We start from the raw sequence: 23,140 nt of genomic DNA on the forward strand, positions 1-23,140 counted from the left end.
GCACAGGACTTATGAGGAGAGGCTGAGGGAACTGGGCTTGTTTAGTCTGCAAAAGAGAAGAGTGAGGGGGGATTTGATAGCGGCCTTTAACTACCTGAAAGGGGGTTCCAGGGAGGATGGGGCTAGGCTGTTCTCGGTGGTGGCAGATGACAGAACAAGGAGCAACGGTCTCAAGTTGCAGGGCGGGAGGTCTAGGTTGGACATTAGGAAAAAGTTTTTTACTAGGAGGGTGGTGAAGCACTGGAATGGGTTACCTAGGGAGGTGGTGGAATCTCCATCCTTAGAGGTTTTTAAGTGAGGCTTGACAAAGCCCTGGTTGGGATGATATAGCTGAGGTTAATCCTGCTTTGAGCAGGGGGTTGGACTAGATGACCTCCTGAGGTCCCTTCCAACTCTAATATTCTATGATTCTATGATTCTAAGTGGTCTGCTTGGCCTGCTGCATGTTCCTGCCACTCATCCACAACAGTTATGTTCAGATCTCCTACAATACCACGGTAGTGACCTACCTAAACAAGAGGGCTCCAAATCTCTGTCTCTCTGTATGGAATCCATCTGCCTCTGGAACTGGTGCATCCAACACCATGTCACGCTCTATGCAGCATGCCTCCTGGGCATGTAGAACTCCCTGGCCAATGCACTCAGCCAACACTGGTACCTCAGTCATGAGTGGGAACTCTATGACCCCACTCTCCACTCGCTCTACCATGCGTGGGGTACACATCACTAGGACCTTTTCGCCATGCACGACAACTACAAGTTCCCCCTCATCTGTTCTCCGGGGCCCAAAAAACATGATGACTCCAAAGGCTATGGTCTCCTCCTGCCTTGGGGTGGCAAACTCTGCTATGCCTTCCCCACCATTTCCCTCCTTCCCCAGGTCCTACGGAAGATCTGTCAAGACTGAGCCACAATCCTGCTAATTGCCCCATTCTGGCCTCATCAGTTCTGGATTCCCAATCTCTTCCAGCTTTCTGCCCATCCCCTGCTTCACCTCTGCCCGATCCCAGATCACCCTATCCAGGACTGGGGCACAGTCTGCCACCCTACTCACGTCTCATGGCCTGGTTTTTGGATGGGGCTCCACGTAGACAACTCCTGCTCATCACCAGTGCACCTCATCCTCACGCACAGCAGGTAGGCCTCCACCAGTGCATGCTAAATGGCGAAATGGGCCCATTTCATCTCCGAGGCTCAGCGCCATAACCTTTCTCTGGATGCCGTCTCAATCCCTACCATCCTGGACTACCTCCTCGAACTTAAGATCTCCGGCCTTTCTCTTAGCTCTGTCCAGGACTATCTGGCATTGCTCAATGCCTTCCTCCCTCCCATGGATGGATGCTCAATTTTTACCCACACCACCACTACCCGCTTCCTGAAGGGCCTGCTGAACACCTTCCCACCAGTGATTGCACCCACATCCTTATGGACCTCAACTTTGTCCTCTTTGCCATCACCACACACCCCCTTTGAGCCCCTGGCCATGTGCTTCCTCTCCAACCTCTCCATGAAGGTCATTTTCTTTGTGGGTATCACTTACGCTTGGAGGTCAGTGAATTGGCCCCCATAATGGCTGACCAACCCTACATGGTCTTCCTTAAGGACAAGGTTGCCTTAAGCTTTCACCCCAAATTTCTTCTGAAGGTGTTCTCCTAATTCCACCTCAACCAGTTGATTCACCTCCCGGTCTTCCATCCTAAACTGCATGCCACTTTGGCAGACAGAGCCCTGAACTCGCTTGATGTCCGCCGCGCCCTCACCTTCTACCTTGACAGGACCCATGCTTTCTGTGCTTTTCCACGCCTCTCTGTGGCCATTGTGGACAGATACCAGGGTCAAGCCCTTTCCTCCCAATGTCTCTTGAAGTGGGTCTCTGCCTGCATCCGTGCGTGCTGTGAGCTCTCTAATGCCATGCGCTCAGCTGGATTATGGTGCACTCGACATGGTCACAGGCAGCCACCTCTACCTCCTTGGCAGATGTACCTGGCATGACATCTGCCAGGTGGCAACATGGCGTTCCGTCCATACTTTCACCAACCACTATGCTATAGCATGTGAGCAACAGCTGACGCAGCTGTGGGGTTGTGCCATCCTCCAGACTGTGATACCTCTCACATCCACATCCACACTGATCCCTCTGTACCAATATTCCAGTGTGAATTAATCCACCAAGTTTCTGTGATGCCAGTTACGTCATGATTGTGATTGTTCACTGGCATTTCTAGTTCTTCCTGTTTATTTCCCATATTTGTTGCTTTATTATACAAACTTCTGAGGTGGTCATTAGATTTTCTCTCTATATTCCTTCTTGTTTCTCCTTTATTCTTGTTGTGATTGCCCATGCTCCTTCCAGATTCCAACCCTTCATCAAGATCTCCATGTTTTGGACTTTCCCGTGGACTTTTGTGTCCTACCCCGTCGAACTTAGTTTTAAGCCCACCTCACTAGGTTAGCCATCATTTTAGTGTGTAGAGTTACTTGTTTGGTTACAGTTAGATCTAGTTTGTTAGATGTTCGAATCCCAGGGTCAGGGCATGCCCCATTCCCCAGGATTTAAATCCTGCACTTAGTATAAGAAGCCTATGCTGAGGAGCAGCCCTCATCAAAGTTATCTAAAGTGTTTGGGGGAAGCTCATGTCCGCAAGAGGTGTAAAATCTGTAAAGGCTTTCGCCCGCGGACTAAGAAAGACCAGTATATCCGTCTCAGGGCCATTCTGATGGAGTCGGCTCTTAGACTGGTGTCAGAGCCAAGGAGGTCAGACTCGGTACCGAGCACGATGCTTCAGCGCATAGTGCCCCGTCAGTGCCCTTTTCCTCCACTTGGCACCAACCTCCTTCCCCGGTTCTGAAGAAGAGGTCAAAGAAGACCCATGTGGAATGGGGATGCTCTCCTGTGGAGAAGGATAAGGGGAACCTGGCGAGACCTACGTTGGGTCGCCAACCCACCCTGCCTCAGAAGGGACCTTGGCCTCTGTGAATGTCGACCCTGGCATTGAGCCCTCCACCAACTCTGGGTAGTGGTAGAGGCTCTCATCGCCTATTGGTGCTGTCGACTCTGAAGGCCTTCCAGATGATGAAGGACCTCCTGTCACTGCCGGTGCCGCAGACGCTGAGGGACGGCAGGGCGCCGCACTGAGATTCGGTGCTGGCGCCTAGAGGCAGTCTATTGAGGGACAGATCTGCTCGACAGTCCCCACCACTGAGGCACCATTCACCAATGCGCAGGCAGTCCCTGGAGTCGAGACCACACTGTTTGGGTCAGGACACCGCCAGATCGGGCTCCCGCCACCGGCATCAGCACCAAGCGGAGCACTGTTATGGAGCCATGGAGTGACATAGGTTGCCAGACTCACTGCACGTTCTCTTGGCACAGCGACCCCACTTGACTAGTCCATATAGGAAACTCAAGGACAAGATATAGTCCCATCACACCCATCGTTTGGGGTCTCCATGCCACTCACTGGTGCTGTACATCAACGCATTTCGCATGCCACTGCAAGATATTCGGACATGGCACCACCATGGGCGTCAGACAGCGGCACCTCATCCTCGGACAGCAAGGCAGTTGTCCAAACCAGACAAGCCTGAGCCTCGGTGCCCAGTTTCCCTATGGTGCCATCAGTGGGAGCATGGCCACAAGGTCAGTGGCCTGGACCGTGGCTGTACTGGTGGGGGTTTCCCTCTGGGATTCCACAGGCTGGTTCTGTGCGAGGAACGTTAGTACTGCAGTCTTCCATTTCTCAAAGCACGGCACCACACCTGGACACGGACTCGGACCACAAAGGTTCACATGCCTTGGGCCCTGGGGGTTCCACCCCGCCCGGAGCAGAGGCCTCTCTCCCATCTTACATACCAGCCTCTTCCTTGGCGTCGCTGGACGAGACGGTCGCGGGACCCTCATCTGCAGTGCCATTGGACGATTTTAAGGCACACCAGGACCTATTGGAAAGGGTCGTCTCCAACTTAGGCCTCAAAATACAGGAGCTGGACAAGCCAATTGACGATCTATTTGGGATATTGGCAGCTCCCAGTAGAGTGGCCTTTCCCATCCATGAGAGGGTTGTTAAATTAGTCAAGGCACTGTGTCAAGCCCCGGCCTTCCTGCCCCCCACATCTAAGAGGGCAGAAAGGAAATATTATGTACCAGCGAAAGGGTTTGAATATCTCTACACCTGTGCCGGGATCACTGGTGGTCACAGCTGCCAACAAAAGGGGCAGACGGGAAAATCAGCTCGACCCCTAAGCATAAGGATGCAAAAAGACTTGACTTGTTTCGTCGAAAAATTTATTCCACGGCCAGCCTGCAGCTGCAAGTGGTGAACCAACAGGTGCTGCTTGGAAGATATCACTTTAATATCTGGCAGTCGCTGGACAAGTTTGCTGAGTATTGTCCCCTTCCTCCAAATAGGACTTCGAGGCCATCTTGGAAGATGGGAGTTCGGTCGCCAGGGCATCTCTGCCAGCGGCTTCTGACACAGCGGACTCTGCAGTCAGGACAATGGCCTCGGCGATATCTATGAGGTAGGCGTCATGGCTGCAATCTTTGAGTCTTCTGTCAGAGGTCCAAAAGTCTATTCAGGACCTTCCCTTCAATGGCACGGCCCTCTTTGCCAAGCAGACGGACTTCAAGCTGCAGGGTATGAAGGCCTCGAGGGCTTTTCTGGGGTCCCTCGGCCTTTATACACCATCTTCTTCTAGGAGACACTTCAAACCCCAGCATGAACATTGGTCTGGGTATCACCGCCACAGAGACTCCTATAAGAAGAAGAAAAAGGTTACAAAAGGCACCAGGGCTGCTCATCATCTGCTGGCCCTTGACTGGGCTCTAGCTGCCATAAAAGGGGCAGAAAGCAGGCCTTTTGAAGGTGCACCCAAGAGCGACCTACCAGATCTACCCATAGATCCAACCCCCCTTCTGTTCTGTTCTCATTTAGCACATTTTCTCCCAGCCTGGGCTACTGTAACATCGGACTGACGGGTGCTCAGCGTGGTGGCTGTTGGTTATACCGTCCAGTTTGCCTCACTCCCGCCTTCCCACCCACCCTCCTCGTCCCTCTTCAGGGACCCCTCTCACAAGCAATTCCTCAAACAGCAGGTGTGAGCACTCTTGCAGGTGGGTGCAGCAAAAGAGGTTCCCAGAGACCTATGGGGTTGAGGTTTTTACTCCCGTTACTTCTTGATTCCAAAGGCAAAAGAAGGGCTGAGGCCCACTCTGGACTTAATACATCTCAACAAGTACCTCAGAAAGCTGAAATTTCATATGGTCTCCCTAGCCACCATCATTCCCTCTTTGGATCCCGGCTACTGGTACGCCGCTCTCGATTTAAAGGATGCCTACTTTGAGATTGCAGTCTTCCCTGGTCATAGGAGGTTCCTGAGGTTTATGGTAGGAGACTGCCATTCCCAATTCGTGGTGCTTTTGGCTTCTTGACTGCGCCAAGGGTTTTCACCAAGTGCATGTTGGTGGTAGAGGCCTACCTCAGGAGGAGGGGAGTGCAGGTATTCCGCTACCTGGACGACTGGCTTATTGGGGCAGGTCAAAGTCTCAGATTCAGGCCAGCATCACATCTGAAGCATTTGTCAGGTGCTAGGCCTCCTGATAAATGAACAAAAATCAATATTAGTCCCTGTCCAAAAAATAGAATTTATCGGAGTGATGCTGGAGTCAGCCAGGGCCAGAGCGCTCCTTCCAGAGGAAAGATTTCTGGCAATGACAAATATTATAACCCACATTTCAACTCATCCCCTCACAACAGTGAGGATATGCCTTAACCTCCTGGGCCACGTGGTGGCCTGCACCTATGTGGTTACCCAGGCCAGACTGCATCTGAGACCTCTCCAGATGTGGTTGGCATCGGTGTATTCTCCGGTCAGGCACCACTTGGATAGGATACTCATGATCCCCCCAAAAATACTTACCTCCCTGGTACAGTGGTCGAGTCCAGGTCATGTCCTTTCAAGAATGCCCTACGAAGCGCCCCAGCCATTCGTAACACTGATTTCCAATGCCTCAGACCTGGAATAGAGAGCTTCTTTGAAGACCCAAGGCACTTGGGCCTCAAGGGAACTGCGGTTACACATCAATATCAAAGAGCTAAGGGCAATTTGTCTAGCCTGTGCAGTATTTCTACCACATCTTGCCAACAAAGTGTTACAGATTCTCATGGATAATACGGCCTCCATGTACTATATCAACAGACAAGGTGGGGCCCGGTCCCCAGGCCTGTGCAAGGAGGCCATGCGCATCTGGAACTTTTGGATCAATCACAATATTCACCCAATAGCAGTTCATCTTCCAGGGGTCAACAACTCTTTGGCGGACTGGCTCAGCAGGTTCTTCTGCCCTCACCACAAGTGGTCACTCCATCTGGAGGTAGCGACTCACATTTTCCAAAGGTGGATCAATCCCCGAGTGGACCTCTTTGCCACCAGGGCCAACAAGAAGTGCCGTCGCTTCTGTTCCCATCAGGCTCTATCTCCAATGCTTTTCTCCTCTCCTACTCGGGGATTCTCCTGTACACCTTCCAGCCAATACCTTTGATCCACAAAGTCCTCTTGAAAGTGAAGAGACACAAGACACGGGTCATCTTTATAGCACCATCATGGCCCCAACAACATTGGTTTGGGGTGCTTTTAGAGGTAGGCTGGACCTCCTGTCTCAAGATCAAGGTCGTCTGCTCCACCAGGAACTGACCTCCCTTCATCTGGTGGCATGGATGCTCCACGGCTGAGTCAGGAGGAGCAAACCTGCTGAACCCAAATTCAGCATGTGCTCTTGGAAAGCAGAAAGCCATCGACCAGATTGGCCTATAGAGCTACATGGAAGCGCTTCACCTGCTGGGCAACCGACGTGGCATGTCCCCGACAGAGCCGTTGATCCCCAAAATTTTGGAGTATCTGCTCCATCTGAAACAAGTGGAATTGGCCTTCTCATCTATCAAGGTCCATGTAGTGACCATATCTGCTTTCCACCCTCTCGTGGAAGGTAGAGCAGTCTTTTTGCACGACATGACCCTCAGGTTCCTTAAGGGATTAGAAGGGCATTTCCCACCAATAAGGGAGCCTTGTCCTCAGTGGGATTTAAACTTGGTCCTCTCCAGACTCACTGGAGCACCCTTCAAACCCATGGCCTCGTGCTCCCTTACGTACCTGTCCTGGAAGGTCGCCTTCTTGGTGGTTATTACGTCCACCAGGTGAGTTTCGGAGATCTGGGCATTAACATCGAAACCACCCTACAAGGGACTTTATAAGGATAAGGTCCAACTACACTCGCACCCAGCCTTTTTGCCTAAGGTAGTCTCTCATTTTTATCTTAACCAGGACATTTTCCTAGCTGTCTTTTTTCCCAAACCTCACTGACCCAGCGAAGAGAGGCACCTGCATTCTCTGGATGTGAGACAGGCCCTGGCGTTTTATATCGACAGAACCAAACCTTGTCATCATTTGACACAATTCTTTGTGGCCATTGCAGACTGGATGAAGGGACTGCCGGTTTCCTCGCAGGGTATCTCAAACTGGATCATGGCCTGCATCCGAGCCTGTTATGAGCAGACCAGTGTTGTGCCTCCAGTGTCTTTGATAGCCCACTCAACAAGAGCACAGGCATCATCTGTGGTCTTTCAGGCACACATCACCATCCAGGACATCTGCAGGGCAGCTACCTGGTCATCGGTACATACCTTCGCATCCCACTATGCCTTGATGCATCAAGCTCAGGATGATGCTGGCTTCGGAAGAGCGGTACTTCAAGTGTCACGCCCATGAATTCCTGCCCTCCAGAGACACTGCTGGTGAGTAGCCTAAATTGGGAATGGACGTGAGCAAGTACTCGAAGAAGAAAGAATGGTTACTTATCTTGTAACTGTTCTTCGAGATGTGTTGCACATGTCCATTACACACCCGCCCTCTTTCCCCTCAGTCGGAGTTCTGCAAGAAGGAACTGAGAGGGAGGGGGAACCAGTGGCGCCTATATGCGGGCGCATGTGTGTGTCACTGCAGGGGGCGCTAGAGCCGGCTTGTATGGGTACCACTAGGGGAAAAGGTTTTCCGGCACCAGTGCATGTGGCGTGCACACATACCTAAATTGAGAATGGACATGAGCAACACATCTCGAAGAACAACAGTTACAAGGTAAGTAACCGTTCTTTCTTAGCACATAGAACCTAGCAATTTATAATCTGCATGAGAGTCTTTCTTGTAAATTTTACATCTTCCAATGCAAGCTATTTATTTTCTTTAATCTGTAAATAGCAAAATTATTATTGTGGAAAGAGAGTTGTATTTGTGAATGGATACTTAGCAGTATCTTAATAAAGTATCTATTACATATTAGAAATTTTTTATCTTGATTGAAATATTAGGGAAAGATTAAAATCATGAGTACAATTTTTCACTGGTAGCATAGGATGGGAATGGGTGAATTTTCAGCCTGAAAAATTATGCAGGTTGTAAGACATTTTAAAATTCTTCGTTTTAATAATCTAATTTGCTGTTATAGAAACACTGGTAAGGAAACCTGAGTGTCCCATTAAATTCTCCTAACTGCCAGCTAAGGATTTCAGTACCTCCAAGTCTTTAAGAAACTGGATGAAGTGCCAAACCAGTGTTGTTTATAGATAATTAAAAACATGCCATAGATACTAACTGTTCTACTTCTTGTTTGTAGTAGCAAAAACCCGTGCTGCGGACTTATTGGTGAATCCCCTGGATCCAAGAAATGCAGATAAAATTAGAGTTAAAATTGCTGACCTGGGAAATGCTTGCTGGGTGGTAAGTATAGAAATTTTATTTTTAGTATTTAGCCTTCATTATTTAGAACAAACTTTTTTATTGTTCAGCTTTTTTCCATTAATGCAGTTCTTTCCATTTTAGCATAAACACTTCACAGAAGACATCCAGACAAGACAGTATAGATCCATAGAGGTTTTAATAGGAGCGGGTTACAGTACACCTGCTGATATCTGGAGTACAGCCTGTATGGTAAGAACAAAAATATGGTGTTATTTTATTATGTCTGTCAAACCTTTATTTTACAAAATAAAATCTATTGAGAACAGTTGCTTATTTACAGCGGGGACCTGGCTAAGATGGTTCTTATTATAAATTATGTAATCACAGGAGCAACTCTATAGCTGAGATAATAAACATGTTTTCACTGTCTGATTTTTTTTTCCAACCTCAACCTTTCCAACATTCTCAAAGTCGTAGCCTCCAGTCATTGTCCATGCATGTCTTTTGGCAGAGAGGAATATTTTGGGGAAAGTTTAATTCTTGTTTGAGTAGATGCAGCCATGTGTTCCATGCTGGTATATGTGCCCTGCATACTGGGACTGGAGAACTTAGCCTAACAGTATCTGTAGGGGCTGCACTGATGTTTTGTGGCCTGTCCCTGGCCATATAAGGGTGGTTCTGCCTGGCCCCTCAGTTCCTTCTCCCTGCCCATGGCTAGAGTGTGTTGTGTGTTGTCCTCATCTCACACTTTCACTTTGTTTTCTGAGAACTTTTCTTGTATAATATCTTAGGCTTAGTTTAAGTGTTAGTTTATGGTTAGTAGAGTGAACAGAACAGGGCACTCTATCAAGTGATTCACCCCCTGTCGTCCAATCCCAGCTTCTAGCAGTCAGAGGTTTAGGGACACCCAGAGCATAGGGTTGCATCCCTAACCATCTTGGCTAGTAGCCATTGATGGACCTCTCCTCCCTGAATTTATCTAATTCTTAAGGTGTGTAGGAACAGGGCCTTAGATTGTAAGATCTGATGCAAGTTACTTATTTTGCTTATAAATTAGGTAAATCTATTATACTGTAGAAGTGATTTTAAAACAAAACAAAATAAAATAATTTTTGCAGAGACCTCCTGAAGGAGCAAAGGAAATAAATTCAAAATTAACTGCCCAACCTTTTGAAAGATTCTGTGAACAAGATCTCATAAAGAACAAATGAATAAAACAAATCTTTATTTTCTAATCTAAGCCATTTATGAGATACTATATTTAAAAATATCTCCATGCACGACTATTTGAAAAGTGAAAACTTTTTTCTCCAGACACTTGTATTTCAAAAGCACTTGTCAAAAGATACTGGTTATGTGTATGGGATAGGAAGAGGGTTGAATTTTACACTGAATTTGTAAGACTGGAAGATGAGAAGGATTGTGGAGCTCTTATGCAAAGAAGGAAAAAATAAATATTAAAAACATGCAGAGATTAGGATCTTAGTAAATCTACTGTTTGGAGTAGTCATAGTCCTAGCCAACTGCCGCCAGTGGTTGAGGGGAGATAGTTTGCATATCTCCTGTTAACTTACTTACGTTGCCGTTCCATGGCATCTTCACTGCGCTGCATTGACTGGAGACACCCTCTCATTGTACCCTTTACTCCTTTTGGGGAGGTGGTTTGATCGTGTTGACCAGAGAGCACTTCCGGGATCAGAGACCCACTGCATCTATCCCTGCTGCTGTGTCAGTAAAGACATACCCTCAGTTTCCACTCTAAGCTAGATTCTGGCCTCTACTCTAAAAGCCACGAACGAGTATGAACCCCCATGTCCATGCGCACCTTGATTTGGTATTTTGGTTTTGAGGCAAAATGTGAATATTTTCTGCTAAATTGGAGGTGAATTGGAGCAACAGATCATGGAATTACGAGATCTTATAAATAGAAGTATTCACCAGTGTTAAAAAAAAGTAGTAGAGAGATCAAACTTACTTGTTTTCTTGACTCATATAAATTAGATCAGCTGTTGAAGGTAGAGTTCAGATAATTTAGACATTAAATACATAATTCCATCTTTTCAAATGTCTAGCTTCTTGTAAATTTAACCTTGACTCTAATTCCTTGTTCTTTAATGGTTGTTTTCTTTACTAACTATAAAATTCTTGTAGGAATTGTTTCTTTCTAGTTACTGATATATCCACTCAACCCTCCTTTGCCTTAATATATTCGTTTGTCTTTTAATAGTCTTTTTTCTTTGCCTTAAGGAGTTAAAGTTTGTAGGTGCAGCTTTGGCTAGCTTTGCAAGTGACTTTTCAGACTGGTATAGAGTTTATAAGGTCCACATGCTTAAGTGCCATATTTGCTGCTATGGACTCCTTGTACATTGCAAGCTCTATATGGCAACACCTTTGGATCCTGTAAGTTCTGTCAGTTATGCAATGGTTCAAGGAATGTAAGAGCTCTGCCACATCTGTCTGCATCTGAACACCTTATAAGTTTTAGAAGCCAAACATCTCCTGTGTAAAACATTAACAGCTCTGCTCTGTACGCTTGGTGCTTTAGACCTTTGGTGTAAAGGCCGGATTCTGAGAGGTGCTGAGCACATGCAATTTCCATTGAATCTAGTGGAAGCTGTGCGTGCTCAGCAGCTTGCAGGATCAAGCCATAGATAACATACAGAAAAGAGAGGAGAGGAGAAAATAGAAGTAGCATGAAAAATAAGCATTTTTGATTGTGTGTGTTAGGCATATGCTTTCTGTAAGTTCCCGAATTTTTTTAAAATAATTTTTATATATAATATAATGAAAAGAATGTTTCAATGTAATCAAGAGGTGGGAGGTTAGTTGTGGAAGGGAAACTGATAGAAGTGATTTTCAGAAAGGATTTAAGGGAAGAAAGTAAAAAAGCTTAGATAACAGGAGGAGGAAGGATAATTCAAGTTTAAGGGGCTCTATGAGTGTCCTGGCGACCAGTGGCAATGGTCAGGTACTTTATCGAAATGTTTATTTTCATCTTCCCCCCACATACTGTACAGTCTTAACAAGATTCAGTCACCTCACTACGAAACTTTTAAATCAAATAAGTTGCCTTAGAATATATGGTTAGGATTCATACAAATGGTAATTTGCCTTTCCTGGGATGTCTTTTCTATTTAAAAAGAAACTAGAATAAAATCATAACTCATGTCAGTAATGTCGTCAGAGCACTATATTTCACAAATGCATATTGTCATCAAGTATCTGATTTTATTTTAGCATGATGAAAAAATAGATTTCACTGGTTTTGTGTCCCTCTAGCTAGGCTTTCTATGGAAAAACTTCACAGGATCCAGCATATACTTTTGAGTCAGGATCCAGACTGGTGCACTGTGTTCCCAAACACACTTTTACCATAGTCTTGCCAAGCAAATCCCATAATGTACACATTTTTTAATTTTCTTTTTTTTGTTTTTTTATAAAATATAAACACATTATGAAACAAAACATATATAAATACATGCACTAGATGGAAATACCATATAAATAATAAAATGCAATGCTCATTATTTGTAAAACCTGGAGAAAACAAAACAAACAAACTAAACAGGAAACCATAGAGGTCATTTAGGGCATCAATAATTATTGTGACTAAATAGATAAATAAATGAGAACAGAGGCATATTGGGGATGAATTAACTGCAAATAGTTTTGTGTGTGGCCAAACATCCCCATATTTTTTCCAAGTGTTTCTATTAGACAGTCATTTTTTTCATTAATGCAGTAGTAAAGAGCTCACTAAGGCAGTCTGTGTCTGAGGGAGGAATTGCAGATTTCCATTTTCTCAAAATAACTCTTTTGGACACTTAAAATAGTTACTGCAATCCATTTCTTAATGTTAACTGGTAATACAAACTCATCCAGCACCACTAAAATAGACAAGCGTAGAGAAGGAAAGATAGCAACACTTAAAAGTTTTTGAGAGAGCACTGAACACGGTGTTCTAGAACACATGCCTTTTTTTGACAAGTATGGAGGATGTGTGAAAAGTTGGCACGTGGTTATTTGCATATCCAACATTCACTGTGTGTTGCCAGTCTGGCATTAAACAAACATTCTGCAGTCTGTTTAATGTTTAATATCTTATTCTGAAGGAATCACAGGGATAAAGAACTTGAAGTGTCTTTCGCATTAAACCAGATATCCTCCCAGGTTTCTATTGTGATAGTAAGGCTAAGGTTTTTTTCCCATTTTTCTTTGAGATGGAGTTTGAGAGAGTAATACAAGCATTAAAAGACCTATAAGTAATTCCTACAAAGTGACTTTTGTTCTTTTTTGAGTGTTGGTCCCTATGTGGATTCCAGACATGAGTGCGCATGCGCATCATGCACTGGAGCTGGAACTGTTTAAAATAGTCTCTGTTAACCTGCGTGTGCATCGTGGGTTCACCATATGGTGCATCCAAGGTGTTAGGATCACGTGGGTCGACACCCCCTCAGTGTCCTCTTACCGCAGGAGTTGGAACACTCCTTACTGTGTAACAAGCAAACAAACAAAAAAGGTTAATAGTTTCATAGTTTCAGTAGTTTTACTAGTTTAATATTTCTTTGTACTATTAGGAGTTTTAATTAGTTGTACGAATTGGTTAGCTAGTATCAGGTCAAGGTCCTCTATTTGGGGTGTCCTACAGGTTCCAGGGGACTGTGCCCAACCAAGTCGGCTTTAAGAACTGCGCTACTTGTCTCTGATCATTTTCAATAATCAACAACCATCAATATTTCCTCTACTGTCTCAGGGAAACTCACAAAGTAGCCTGCTGCTCTATGAGCCATTCCTTTCCAACTCGCATTCATGATGCATGAGAGTTTAGACTGAGAAAATATTTCATGGAGCAGGCTATGTGTCTGAGTGCACGAAGAAGTGGCCCTGCTGGCACTGCTGGAGAGACCATCCGTACCAGTGGTGAGTGCATTCCCCGCCAGAAAAACATCGGCGGTACCAATGACGCTGACCAAGTCCCATTGAGGACATAAAAAACACAGCCACAGGCACAAGAGCAGATCCCTGAGAGGCACCTCATTCAAACGTAGCGCTTTCTCCCTGAGTCGAGGGGACCTAGGTGAGAAATCGCGCGCAGATACTGTTACACCAGTACAGAAATGATCCAAGGTGGATCAAAAAACCAAAACATATGGACAAACCAGTGCCAACAGCCACCATAACAGAGGAATGCCCCCTCAAACCTGAGCACCATCTACTCCAACGTGCCTGCTGCCCCCACTACTGTGTACGCTGGATCGTCTGTCACCCCTGTTGGCAACAGCAGAGCTGTGCTTACCCCTTGGAAGCTCAACATGGCAGCACAGAACGTCCAGCACTGAGTAATCACCATCCCCAGCTAAGAAGCTGAATTTAAGGCCCTCATAGAAGAGGGTAAATTGGTGACAAAAATCTGTCTTCAAGCAGCAGTGGACACTGTGGATACAGCAGCATGCTCCATTGCCTCTGGCATGGTAGTCCTGAGGGACTCCTGGCTCCAGACATCTGGTTTTCCTAAAAAAAATCCAAACAGCTTTGGAAGACCTACCATTTGATAACAACAAGTTGTTCAGTGACAAAACAGATGAGTGTCCACTCACTGAAACACTCATGAGCTACACTCCGCTCACTAGGCTTATATACTCCAGCATTGGTTCACTATCAAAATAGACCAGCTTTCCAACCCTGATATCTCATCTGGCCCTCCTACCAACCATATCCACCACGACAACAGGAACAACCTCACTGCCACCAACATTTTTAGAGACCCGTATTTTCCACTGCCTCCACCTCTGCCACATCTTCCTTCCACCAATGCTTGAGACAGCCCTTTTGACTCCTTATCTATGAACCTCACCTCACATCTCCTCCAACCTCCCCAATTACATCTGGAGGCTGTTTTGCTCTGTTTGCCCATAATTGGACAAGATTACCACTGATTGATGGGTATTGGACATTATACATCAAGGCTACCTCATCGAGTTCCATGCCTTCCCTGAACAGATCCATGGATCTACCCCAACTAGACCTTCTAAGAAAGAAAGTGAATACTGTCATCATGAAAGGGGCCATAGAGAAGGTCCCACATCATTTTCGGGGCAATGGCTTTTACTTCCCCTATTTCCTTATACCAAAGAAAGGAGGGGACTTCTGCCCTATCCTGGATTTATGAGCCTTAAAGAGGTACATCTGAAAATTCCGCTTTCAGATGGTCACTCTCCAACAAATCATCCCTTCCATCCCCCCTGGAGCCTGGTTTGCAGCTCTTGATATAAAAGATGTGTATTTCTATGTGGACATCCACCCCACCCACCGCAAATTCTTCCGATTCACAGTTGGACACTCTCATTACCAATTCCGAGTCCTCCTGTTCAGCGTAGCAACAGCGCCTTGGGTCTTCACAAAGGTCTTTGCAGTGGTTGCGGCCTACTCCCTATTTCCATATCTCGACAATTGGCTCCTGGTAGCACCATCACGTAAACACATTCTCAGCCCCATCCATGCATTACAAACACTCCTCGGCAATCTGGGCCTCTGTATCAATGAGGTAAAGTCCACTCTCATCCCCACCACAGAGCTCACATTTATAGGGGCTTACCTGGACCTCTCAAGTAGCCCAGGCCTTTCTGACAAAAGACTGATTTGCCACTCTCAAAGCCCTCGTTCTCCCCCCACGTATGTATCCGACACTGCCTATCACTCCTAGGAGACATTATCCCACAGGCATGCCTCTGCGTGAGATGACTACAACTGTGGATTCGCTTGGTGTATGACCCACAGGAGGGACCATCTGAACAAATGAATTACCCTCATTCTATGTTAGTAACCTCCCTGGCATGGTGGTGAGACCTGACCAGAGTTATGACGTGAACCCCCTTCAAGTCCCCCCCTGCCAGAGTCTATCCTTACCACGGACGTTTACTTCTCGGCTGGGGTGCTCACGTTGGCAACCATTCAGCACAAAACCTATGGACACCTAGAGAGGCAAGCATGCACATCAACATCCTGGAGTTACAAGCCGTGCAATGTGCCTGTCAGGTGCTTCTTCCCTTCATCCGCTCCAAACATGTGCAAGTGTTCTCGGCAATGTAATGGCAGTCATATACGTGAACAGATCACCAAACCTATGCAGGGAGGAAATACAACAGTGGAACTGGTGCTACGGCACAACGTCAAATTACATGCAATCCACATTCTAGGAACAGACAACACCATAGTGGACACACTCACCCACTTCTTCCATCTCGATCACGAGTGAAAGATCCATGACCCCACTCTTCACTCCATCTTCCAACAATGGGGCAGGCCAACATGGAACCTATTTGTGACAGCAGTCAACCACAAGCTTCCCCTTTTCTACTCTTCTCCAGGGGATCCCTCGGGCTGGGTTTGCAAGGAGATTTCTTTCGCGTCCCATGGTCACCCGGTCTTCGCTTTGCCTTTCCGCCCATCCCATCCTCCCACAATTCCTCCACAAAGTGAGAACGGACCATGCTGTCCTCATACTCATAGCCCCCTACTGGCCCCGACAATATTGGTTCACAGAGCTCCTTCACCTCTCCATCTACTCCTCAATCTGTCTTCCCCTCCTTCCGGGTCTCCTCACCAAACAGGAGGGCTGTATCCACTACCGCATACCACACACACTGCATCTCACAGCCTGGTATTTGGATGGGGTTCGGAGATGGACATAGAATGTTCCACACCAGTGCGTAATGTGCACACCCATAGTAGGTGCTCCACTACTAGAGCCTGCTATCAGGCCAAATGGCATTGATTTATAGAATGGGCATCACCATTACACAACTAATAAAGTGTCCATACAAAATATCCTAGATTATCTACTCCATTTCCGCAGTTCAGGCCTCGCCCACTCCTCCGTTAGGATGCATCTGGTGGCAATCAGTGCCTTCATTCCACAAGTAGAATGCTTCTCCGTTTTTAGCCATCCAACTATGGCTCGATTCCTACGCAGTCTAATCAACATCTTCCTTCAGACCAGGAAGCCTATGCCCTCATGAGACCTCAACCTCGTCCTCTCCAACCTCACGAAACCGCCCTTTGAGCCCCTGGCTACTTGCTCACTCACCCACCTCTTTATGAAAGTGATTTTCTTGGTAGCTATCAAATCCGCCCGTAGGGTCAGTGAATGAGCAGCCATGATGACGGACCCACCCTTTACTATATTCCACAAGGATAAGGTTTCCCTAAGACTCCATCCTAAGTTTCTCAGAAAGGTAGCCTCTCCCACCCACCTCAAATAAATAATCCATCTCACAATCTTCTACCCAAAACCACATTCTTCCAACAGGGAGCATGTATTGCACTCACTCAGAGTCCATCACATACTGGCCTTTTATATCCACATACCTGTGTCTTTTGACCTTTGCCCAAACTTTTTCTCGCCATAGCAGAGTTCACTCGAGGACATGCTCCCTCATCTCAATGCATCTCCAAGTGGATCTCACGCTGCATTTCAGAATGCTATATCATTGCCAATGTTGATTCACCACTGGGCATCACAGCCTACTCCACCAGGGCACAAGCCACCACGTATGTGCTCCTCGCAGCTGTCCCATGGCAGGACATTTGTAAAGCTGCGATGTGGTCCTCTATTCGCACATTTACAGTCATTACACCATAGGTAGCACAGCGGCAGTGGACGCATCAGTCATCTGTGTGGTCCTCCAAACACTGACATATGGTGAGCCCTCGTGCCCAGCTCCATGCTGATTACTGCTTGCTATGCTACTCACATCTGGAATCCATATAGGGACCAGCACTCGAAGAAGAAAGGGAGGTTACTTACTGTAAACTGATGATTCTTTGGGAGGTGTGGTCCTATCTGGATTCCAGTCCCACCTCCTGTCCCCTCTGCTGTGGGCTCTGTGTCTGTTGGTAAGAGGGAACGGAGGGAGCGTTGATCCACACAGTCTTACAACATCTTGGACACACTATGTGGTGAACACACGACGCACATGCGGGTCAACAGAGACTACTTTCAATAGTTCTGGCTCCAGCGCATGGCACACGTGTGCACCCATATCTGGAATCCAGCTAGGGACCACATCTTTTGAAGAACCATCAGTTACAGTAAGTAACCTCCCTTTTCCATATTTCTTAACATGTTCTTTGAAAGGTGAGAGAGTTGAAACAGACCAATTGTCCCCTACCCTGGCATCAATCTGGGAACACAACTGCTGACAGAAGGAACTTTGAGACAGCGTTAGTTGATATTTATTAAACATGTAGTTGAAGGAGGCTCGCCCATCATTCTGTATTATATCTTTAATTTTTGTTAACCCTTTTTCTATCCAAATTGTCTTAAGTATGGAGTTGGCCTTGATCCTGCGACATGGGTTATCCCACAGTGGTTCGAGAAGAGAATTAGTAAGGTTAAATGCTGTAATTGTTTTAATGGGTTGCAGGATGTCCCATGTATAACATAGGATTACTCCCAGTAATAAAGTTAAGGGGCATAGCACTAAATTTAAATGTATGTAAGTGTTTGCAGATTCAGGACTGAATATATTTACTGACATTCTCTCCTCTGACAGATTGCACTAGTAGCTCTCCTCTCATATTCTTCTTATCGAGTTTTTTGGAGAGAGTGGATGTGTCTCTGAAGGCACCATATGAACATGATGATGTTATCCTGCTGGTGTATGTAAGAAGCACATACCGGGATGTGTAACAAATCTTCTCTCTCTGCACAGGAATTAGCATCTTTAAAAAGCTGGAGAATTAAAGTCTGGTTGGAAAACAGATGTGATCCTCATGGTTTCTAATGTGGTGGTAGTAATATCACTGAGGGAAAAATATGTTTAACAAATATAAAAAGTGGCAGAGTTAATATTGTTCTGTACGAAGAGGGGAGATAATAGAATGATACTGGGATCAGAGAAAGCAGCTTGCCTTTCATTTTGAAATAGAGGAAAGATGCTGCAAGCTTAATGTCACAGAACTAAGGCACATTTTGGTAACAGCTTAGAAATCAATTAAGTGAAAATACAATTTAGATTCCAGTAAGAGATGCTTTTCACAAAGAAAAAAACCCATCTGCACATTTTTCCTGCAGCAGGGATGGACAGTATTCATTGCTTTTATTAACCACTAACTGCTGTTTTGCTTTGAAGAATGCCATGCACATGCTGAAATATACTAAAGAAAAATACCTTCCAAAGGTATCATAATGGTAGACATAGTATAAGAATCTAAACAGAACAGAAAAGATGCCCAATGAACAGCCACTCGTGGCATTTGCATGGCTTTGAGAGTAGCCTGTAGGGAATAATAGAATCCTCATTTCCTTTCACATCCTCTGTGACTGCCTGTGCTTTGTGTATCAGGCCTTACTTATCAAGCTGTGACAAGGCAAAATTCCTTGTGTGTTTTTATGTCCTTTTTATTGCCTGATTTTGTAGAGAGAGTTTTACAGAAAACAAAGTGTTGCAGTGCACTTCTGTCATTTTTGTCCTTGCTTCCATGCCTCCCCTCACACATGGAATGCTTTCTCTGAGCTACTCCCATTGCTAAAATCGTTACGATCTCCTTCAGACCCTTACATCTAGACCTACTTCTCCCATGATACCATTGGAAAATTGCCAACGGATAATTCCAGGTAGAAGGTCAGTGAAGATCACTAAACTTGGGCAAGTCACTGAGCTTTCCTGTGTCTCAAATCACTTGTGTAAAATGACATGAACTAGACATAAATAGAGATTAACTTTTATTAACGTGAACATCAAGATTTATTGATCCAAGAGATAAACATTGATCCGTGTAAACTAAAGATCAATATTTACTTCAAGGAACAATGTAATCTTTATGTTCAAAGGAAAGTATACTCCTTATGTGTATTATTGCATACTTTCAGAAATACTTGAGTTGTAAAGCTCTTCTTTACAACCATTAATGTAAAAATAGATCTATTTTACTGAATGTTCTCCAGGGAAGGAGGTAAAGCTATGTAATAAATCTTTATTCATTCATCACATATGTTTTCAGCTACTCCTGAGCTAGGGACTTCCTTTTAGTATGTAACTGTGGATGAGTGTTGAGACTTATAGAAATTGTAAAGCACGCAACATTATTATATTATTGAAACTATTAGGTGCTCTCTACACTATGAGCTAGGGGAGGGATTCCCCTGCTTGTGTATACATACTTGTGCTAACTCTCCTCAAGCTAGCACAAGGGTAAATAGCTGTGCAGCCACAGTAGCACAGGTAGCAGCAGTGGAGACACGGCTTGGCTGTGCTGACTAAGGGTATGTCTGCACTGCAGAGTGAAGTCGACTTAAAGTCGACTTTCACCCACTGATTTTTAGAACTCGCTGGATTGTGTCCACACTACGCTCCTTGCGCTGGGCTCGTGCATCCACACTCGCCACGATTGTGTCGGCAGTCAAAGCAGTGCACTGTGGGTAGTTATCCCAAAGTGCAAATAGCTGTGGTGGCTGTTGGGACAAGATTATCGTCCCATGATGCAATGTTCCTTCTCCTCTCTTCTTCCCCAAAACAAACAGGAAACTGATTTTCGCACCGTTTGTTTATGCCATGCACTCGCCATTGCAGCGGAGAGATGGAGCCAGCTCAACTCTGTACTAATATTGTGAGCATCACAAATACATCTCGGCTTATCATGGAGTATTTTCAAAGAAGACCAGGAACCCAAGGCACGGGCAACCTCTATGCCACTGAGGCTGCCCTGCTACAAGCCATTGAGCGGAACAGTTCCTGATATCTTCCCATAAATGTCCCAGATTTCTTTTGCTGACTCTGAGCTGAGCCATAACGGACTCCTTGCCCCAAAGACCGATGAGATCTAAGACCTCTGGCCAACTCCATGCTAGAGAGCGTTTGAGCCTTGCAGTAGCCCTGAGGAGTTCAACTACAAGCTCCCTCCAAGCTGGCTGAACAGAAAATGAAAATTGAAATTTTCCTAGGCATGAAGGGAGGGGCCATTTCCGGTGAGCGTGACCACGTAACAGCAGAGTGCGAATGTCCAGAGCGGTCACAACAGGGCATCGTGGGATACCTCCCGGAGGCCATGAACGTCAAATTAAGTTACGCTCTGACGCAAAATCGAACCAATAAAATCATATTAGGCGCTATGCCACTTGTGGAGGTGGTTTTATTACGTCGATATTTGCCGCGTGTTAAGTCGATGGGACTGCCGTGCCAGCGTAGATGCAGGCTTTCAGAGATTGACGTAAGTGACGTTCCGTCGACCTCCATCGCCAGTGTAGACCAGATCTAGATATCCATCAGTTTCAGGCTAGCATGAGAATGTGTACACAATTATCTCCCTAGCTTGTAGTGTAGGCATAGCTTTCTTTTAAGTATTGATAGCACAGTTCCCCACCCTTGGGTGCACATGCTCTCTTGGCACTGAGTATTATGGCTCTCCATATGCTTTCTGGGGCACCAACAATTTGGACGTGAAGTTATGTAAGGAGAAGTAACTGAGACCCAACTCCAGAGCCTTTTGACTGCTACAGACAAAAACTTTGAATCCTCCTTCTCCTTGTGGCCACGTGTTTGCTTGCTAATATAGTTAGCTAGTTTTTAATTGTTATTCTGGTTGTTTCTTGTTGGTTGTTTAATAAAATATTTTAGTGTTAGGCTCAGCACTGCCATATGGCCTGGTCAAATCCATTCAGTTTGTGTTATCCAGTCAGTATACTCTACAAACAGAAACCTGCATGGTTCAAAGCATGAACACAAAGGGAGAAGCAGAATTAGTTTTGAGATGTCATTGAGTTTCTCCTCAGCACTGAGGTTGAACAGGTACCATGGATCTGATAGGGCTTGAGGCTCACACTGAGTATTCTCAGGTCCAAAACCCCTCCGCTTGAGGCTTCAGTACCTTAGATCTCTGTCTCCGCACTTCTGTTAATAGAGTTTCTGCAAGTCAGTTTTTTAATCCCACCCAGATTTATTCTGTTCCAGGAGCTTAATTTTAGCAAGACACTCAATCCCTACCTATATGGACTTTGCTGTCTGAGAATCAGTTTTTAAAAGACATGAATCCTTTGAAGTCCTCAGAGACCAGCTACATTTAACACATGTTCTCTTAAGAAATATGGCTCCAGCTATTGCATCAGTGAAGATGTCTCCACCTCAGGTCCAGGTGGCTCACTCTCATCTGATTGGGATAATGATTTTCTGGAGGATCCTGGTAAGAAGAAGTCTCAACTAATTGTAAAATGCCAATGTGGGATCCTCTTTGATTTCATTACCTTATAACTCCTGGAGCTGCTGAGATTTCTTTGCATATATGACAGGAGCTCTAGATCTTGAGTTTTCCAGGGTTGCGGACAAACCCATGAATCACAGTTGTTTCACTTTTTAGAGTTTCTTCAGCAGAGCAGGGTAGCAGTCCCATTGAATTGAAAGATACTGGAAATATCTGAGACAGTTTCCAGCCATTAGTGACTATTCTTTTGAAGATCACAATCTCCCTGGCATGATGGACAAAAATATTTGCATGATGAATAAAATTGTCTCAGTTTTCCTCAGCTACCAGATATTATTGTGACAGATGATTCTAGTGTAGGCTCATTTGCATCACCATGCAATATAAGACCTCTGGAAGTCAAGGACCTATAAATAGGTTAGAGTTCAGGTAATTCATCTATATTCAAATCTTCCATTCCATGAATTATTTTGGGAAGTTCTATGGCATGTGTTATACAGGAGGTGAGACCCAGTGATCGCATTCTGGACTTCGAATCTGTGAATGGGGTAAAACAGAATTTTGCAGACATCACCATGACCATGGAGTATAGTGAACTGCCAGAATGGAACTCGCTCTCAGACACTATGTCAAAAAGTCGTCAGGCTCTTGATGTATCATTCCTCTTCCCCTTCATCTACCCAGAAAAGGCAACATTTTGGAAGAGGACATATTGGAGATACAGTGGTCAGCGCAAGTAATCCTTCAAGTAATTTCAGTATTCAGAAGTTTGGGTTTTCCTTAAATAGACCTGTTTTTAATAAGGGAAAATATGACATGCCCATGATTTCCCTCCCTCAGGAGCAGGATTCAAGCAGTTGTCTTCTTAGGTTGGAGTCAAGAATTTTTGTATGACTTTTTATCTCTGTTACCAAAAGTCTTCAGGACAATCAGGCATGACAGAGTTGAAGTGATATAGCTCCAACTTGAGCTTGCCAGTTCTGGTTCTGAGACATTCTACCCTGACTTTGGAACTTCCAGTTCATCTTCCAGCTTTTCTGGGTCTCCCATCACAAACCCAGGTCCAGATTTTTCATCCAAACCTGAAATCCCTGAATTTTGTGACTTGGAATATAGCATGTTACTGACCATATGTGAATCACTGACCCAGTGTGATCTTGAGCAGTTCAGTTTAATGTTTTTGTTGTCTCAATTTCCTCATCAGTAAAATGTG

At 45.3% G+C, this 23,140-nt stretch overlaps 1 protein-coding gene across 4 annotated transcripts in view; it reads left to right on the forward strand.

Moving 5' to 3' along the window:
• Window positions 1–23,140, forward strand: part of SRPK2 (SRSF protein kinase 2) — a 268,546-nt gene that overhangs the window by 222,651 nt on the left and 22,755 nt on the right. For all 4 annotated transcript variants that reach the window (XM_067564493.1, XM_067564496.1, XM_067564494.1 and 1 more), the window contains 2 exons: window positions 8,666–8,769; window positions 8,872–8,979. In XM_067564493.1, the coding sequence (XP_067420594.1) occupies window positions 8,666–8,769; window positions 8,872–8,979 (212 nt within the window). The remainder of the gene's footprint in view (window positions 1–8,665; window positions 8,770–8,871; window positions 8,980–23,140) is intronic.

This window comes from Emydura macquarii, unplaced genomic scaffold (genome assembly GCF_026122565.2).
Source record: "Emydura macquarii macquarii isolate MOO-44397 ecotype Brisbane River unplaced genomic scaffold, CSIRO-AGI_Emac_v2 contig_2636, whole genome shotgun sequence".
NCBI lineage: Eukaryota > Metazoa > Chordata > Testudines > Chelidae > Emydura > Emydura macquarii.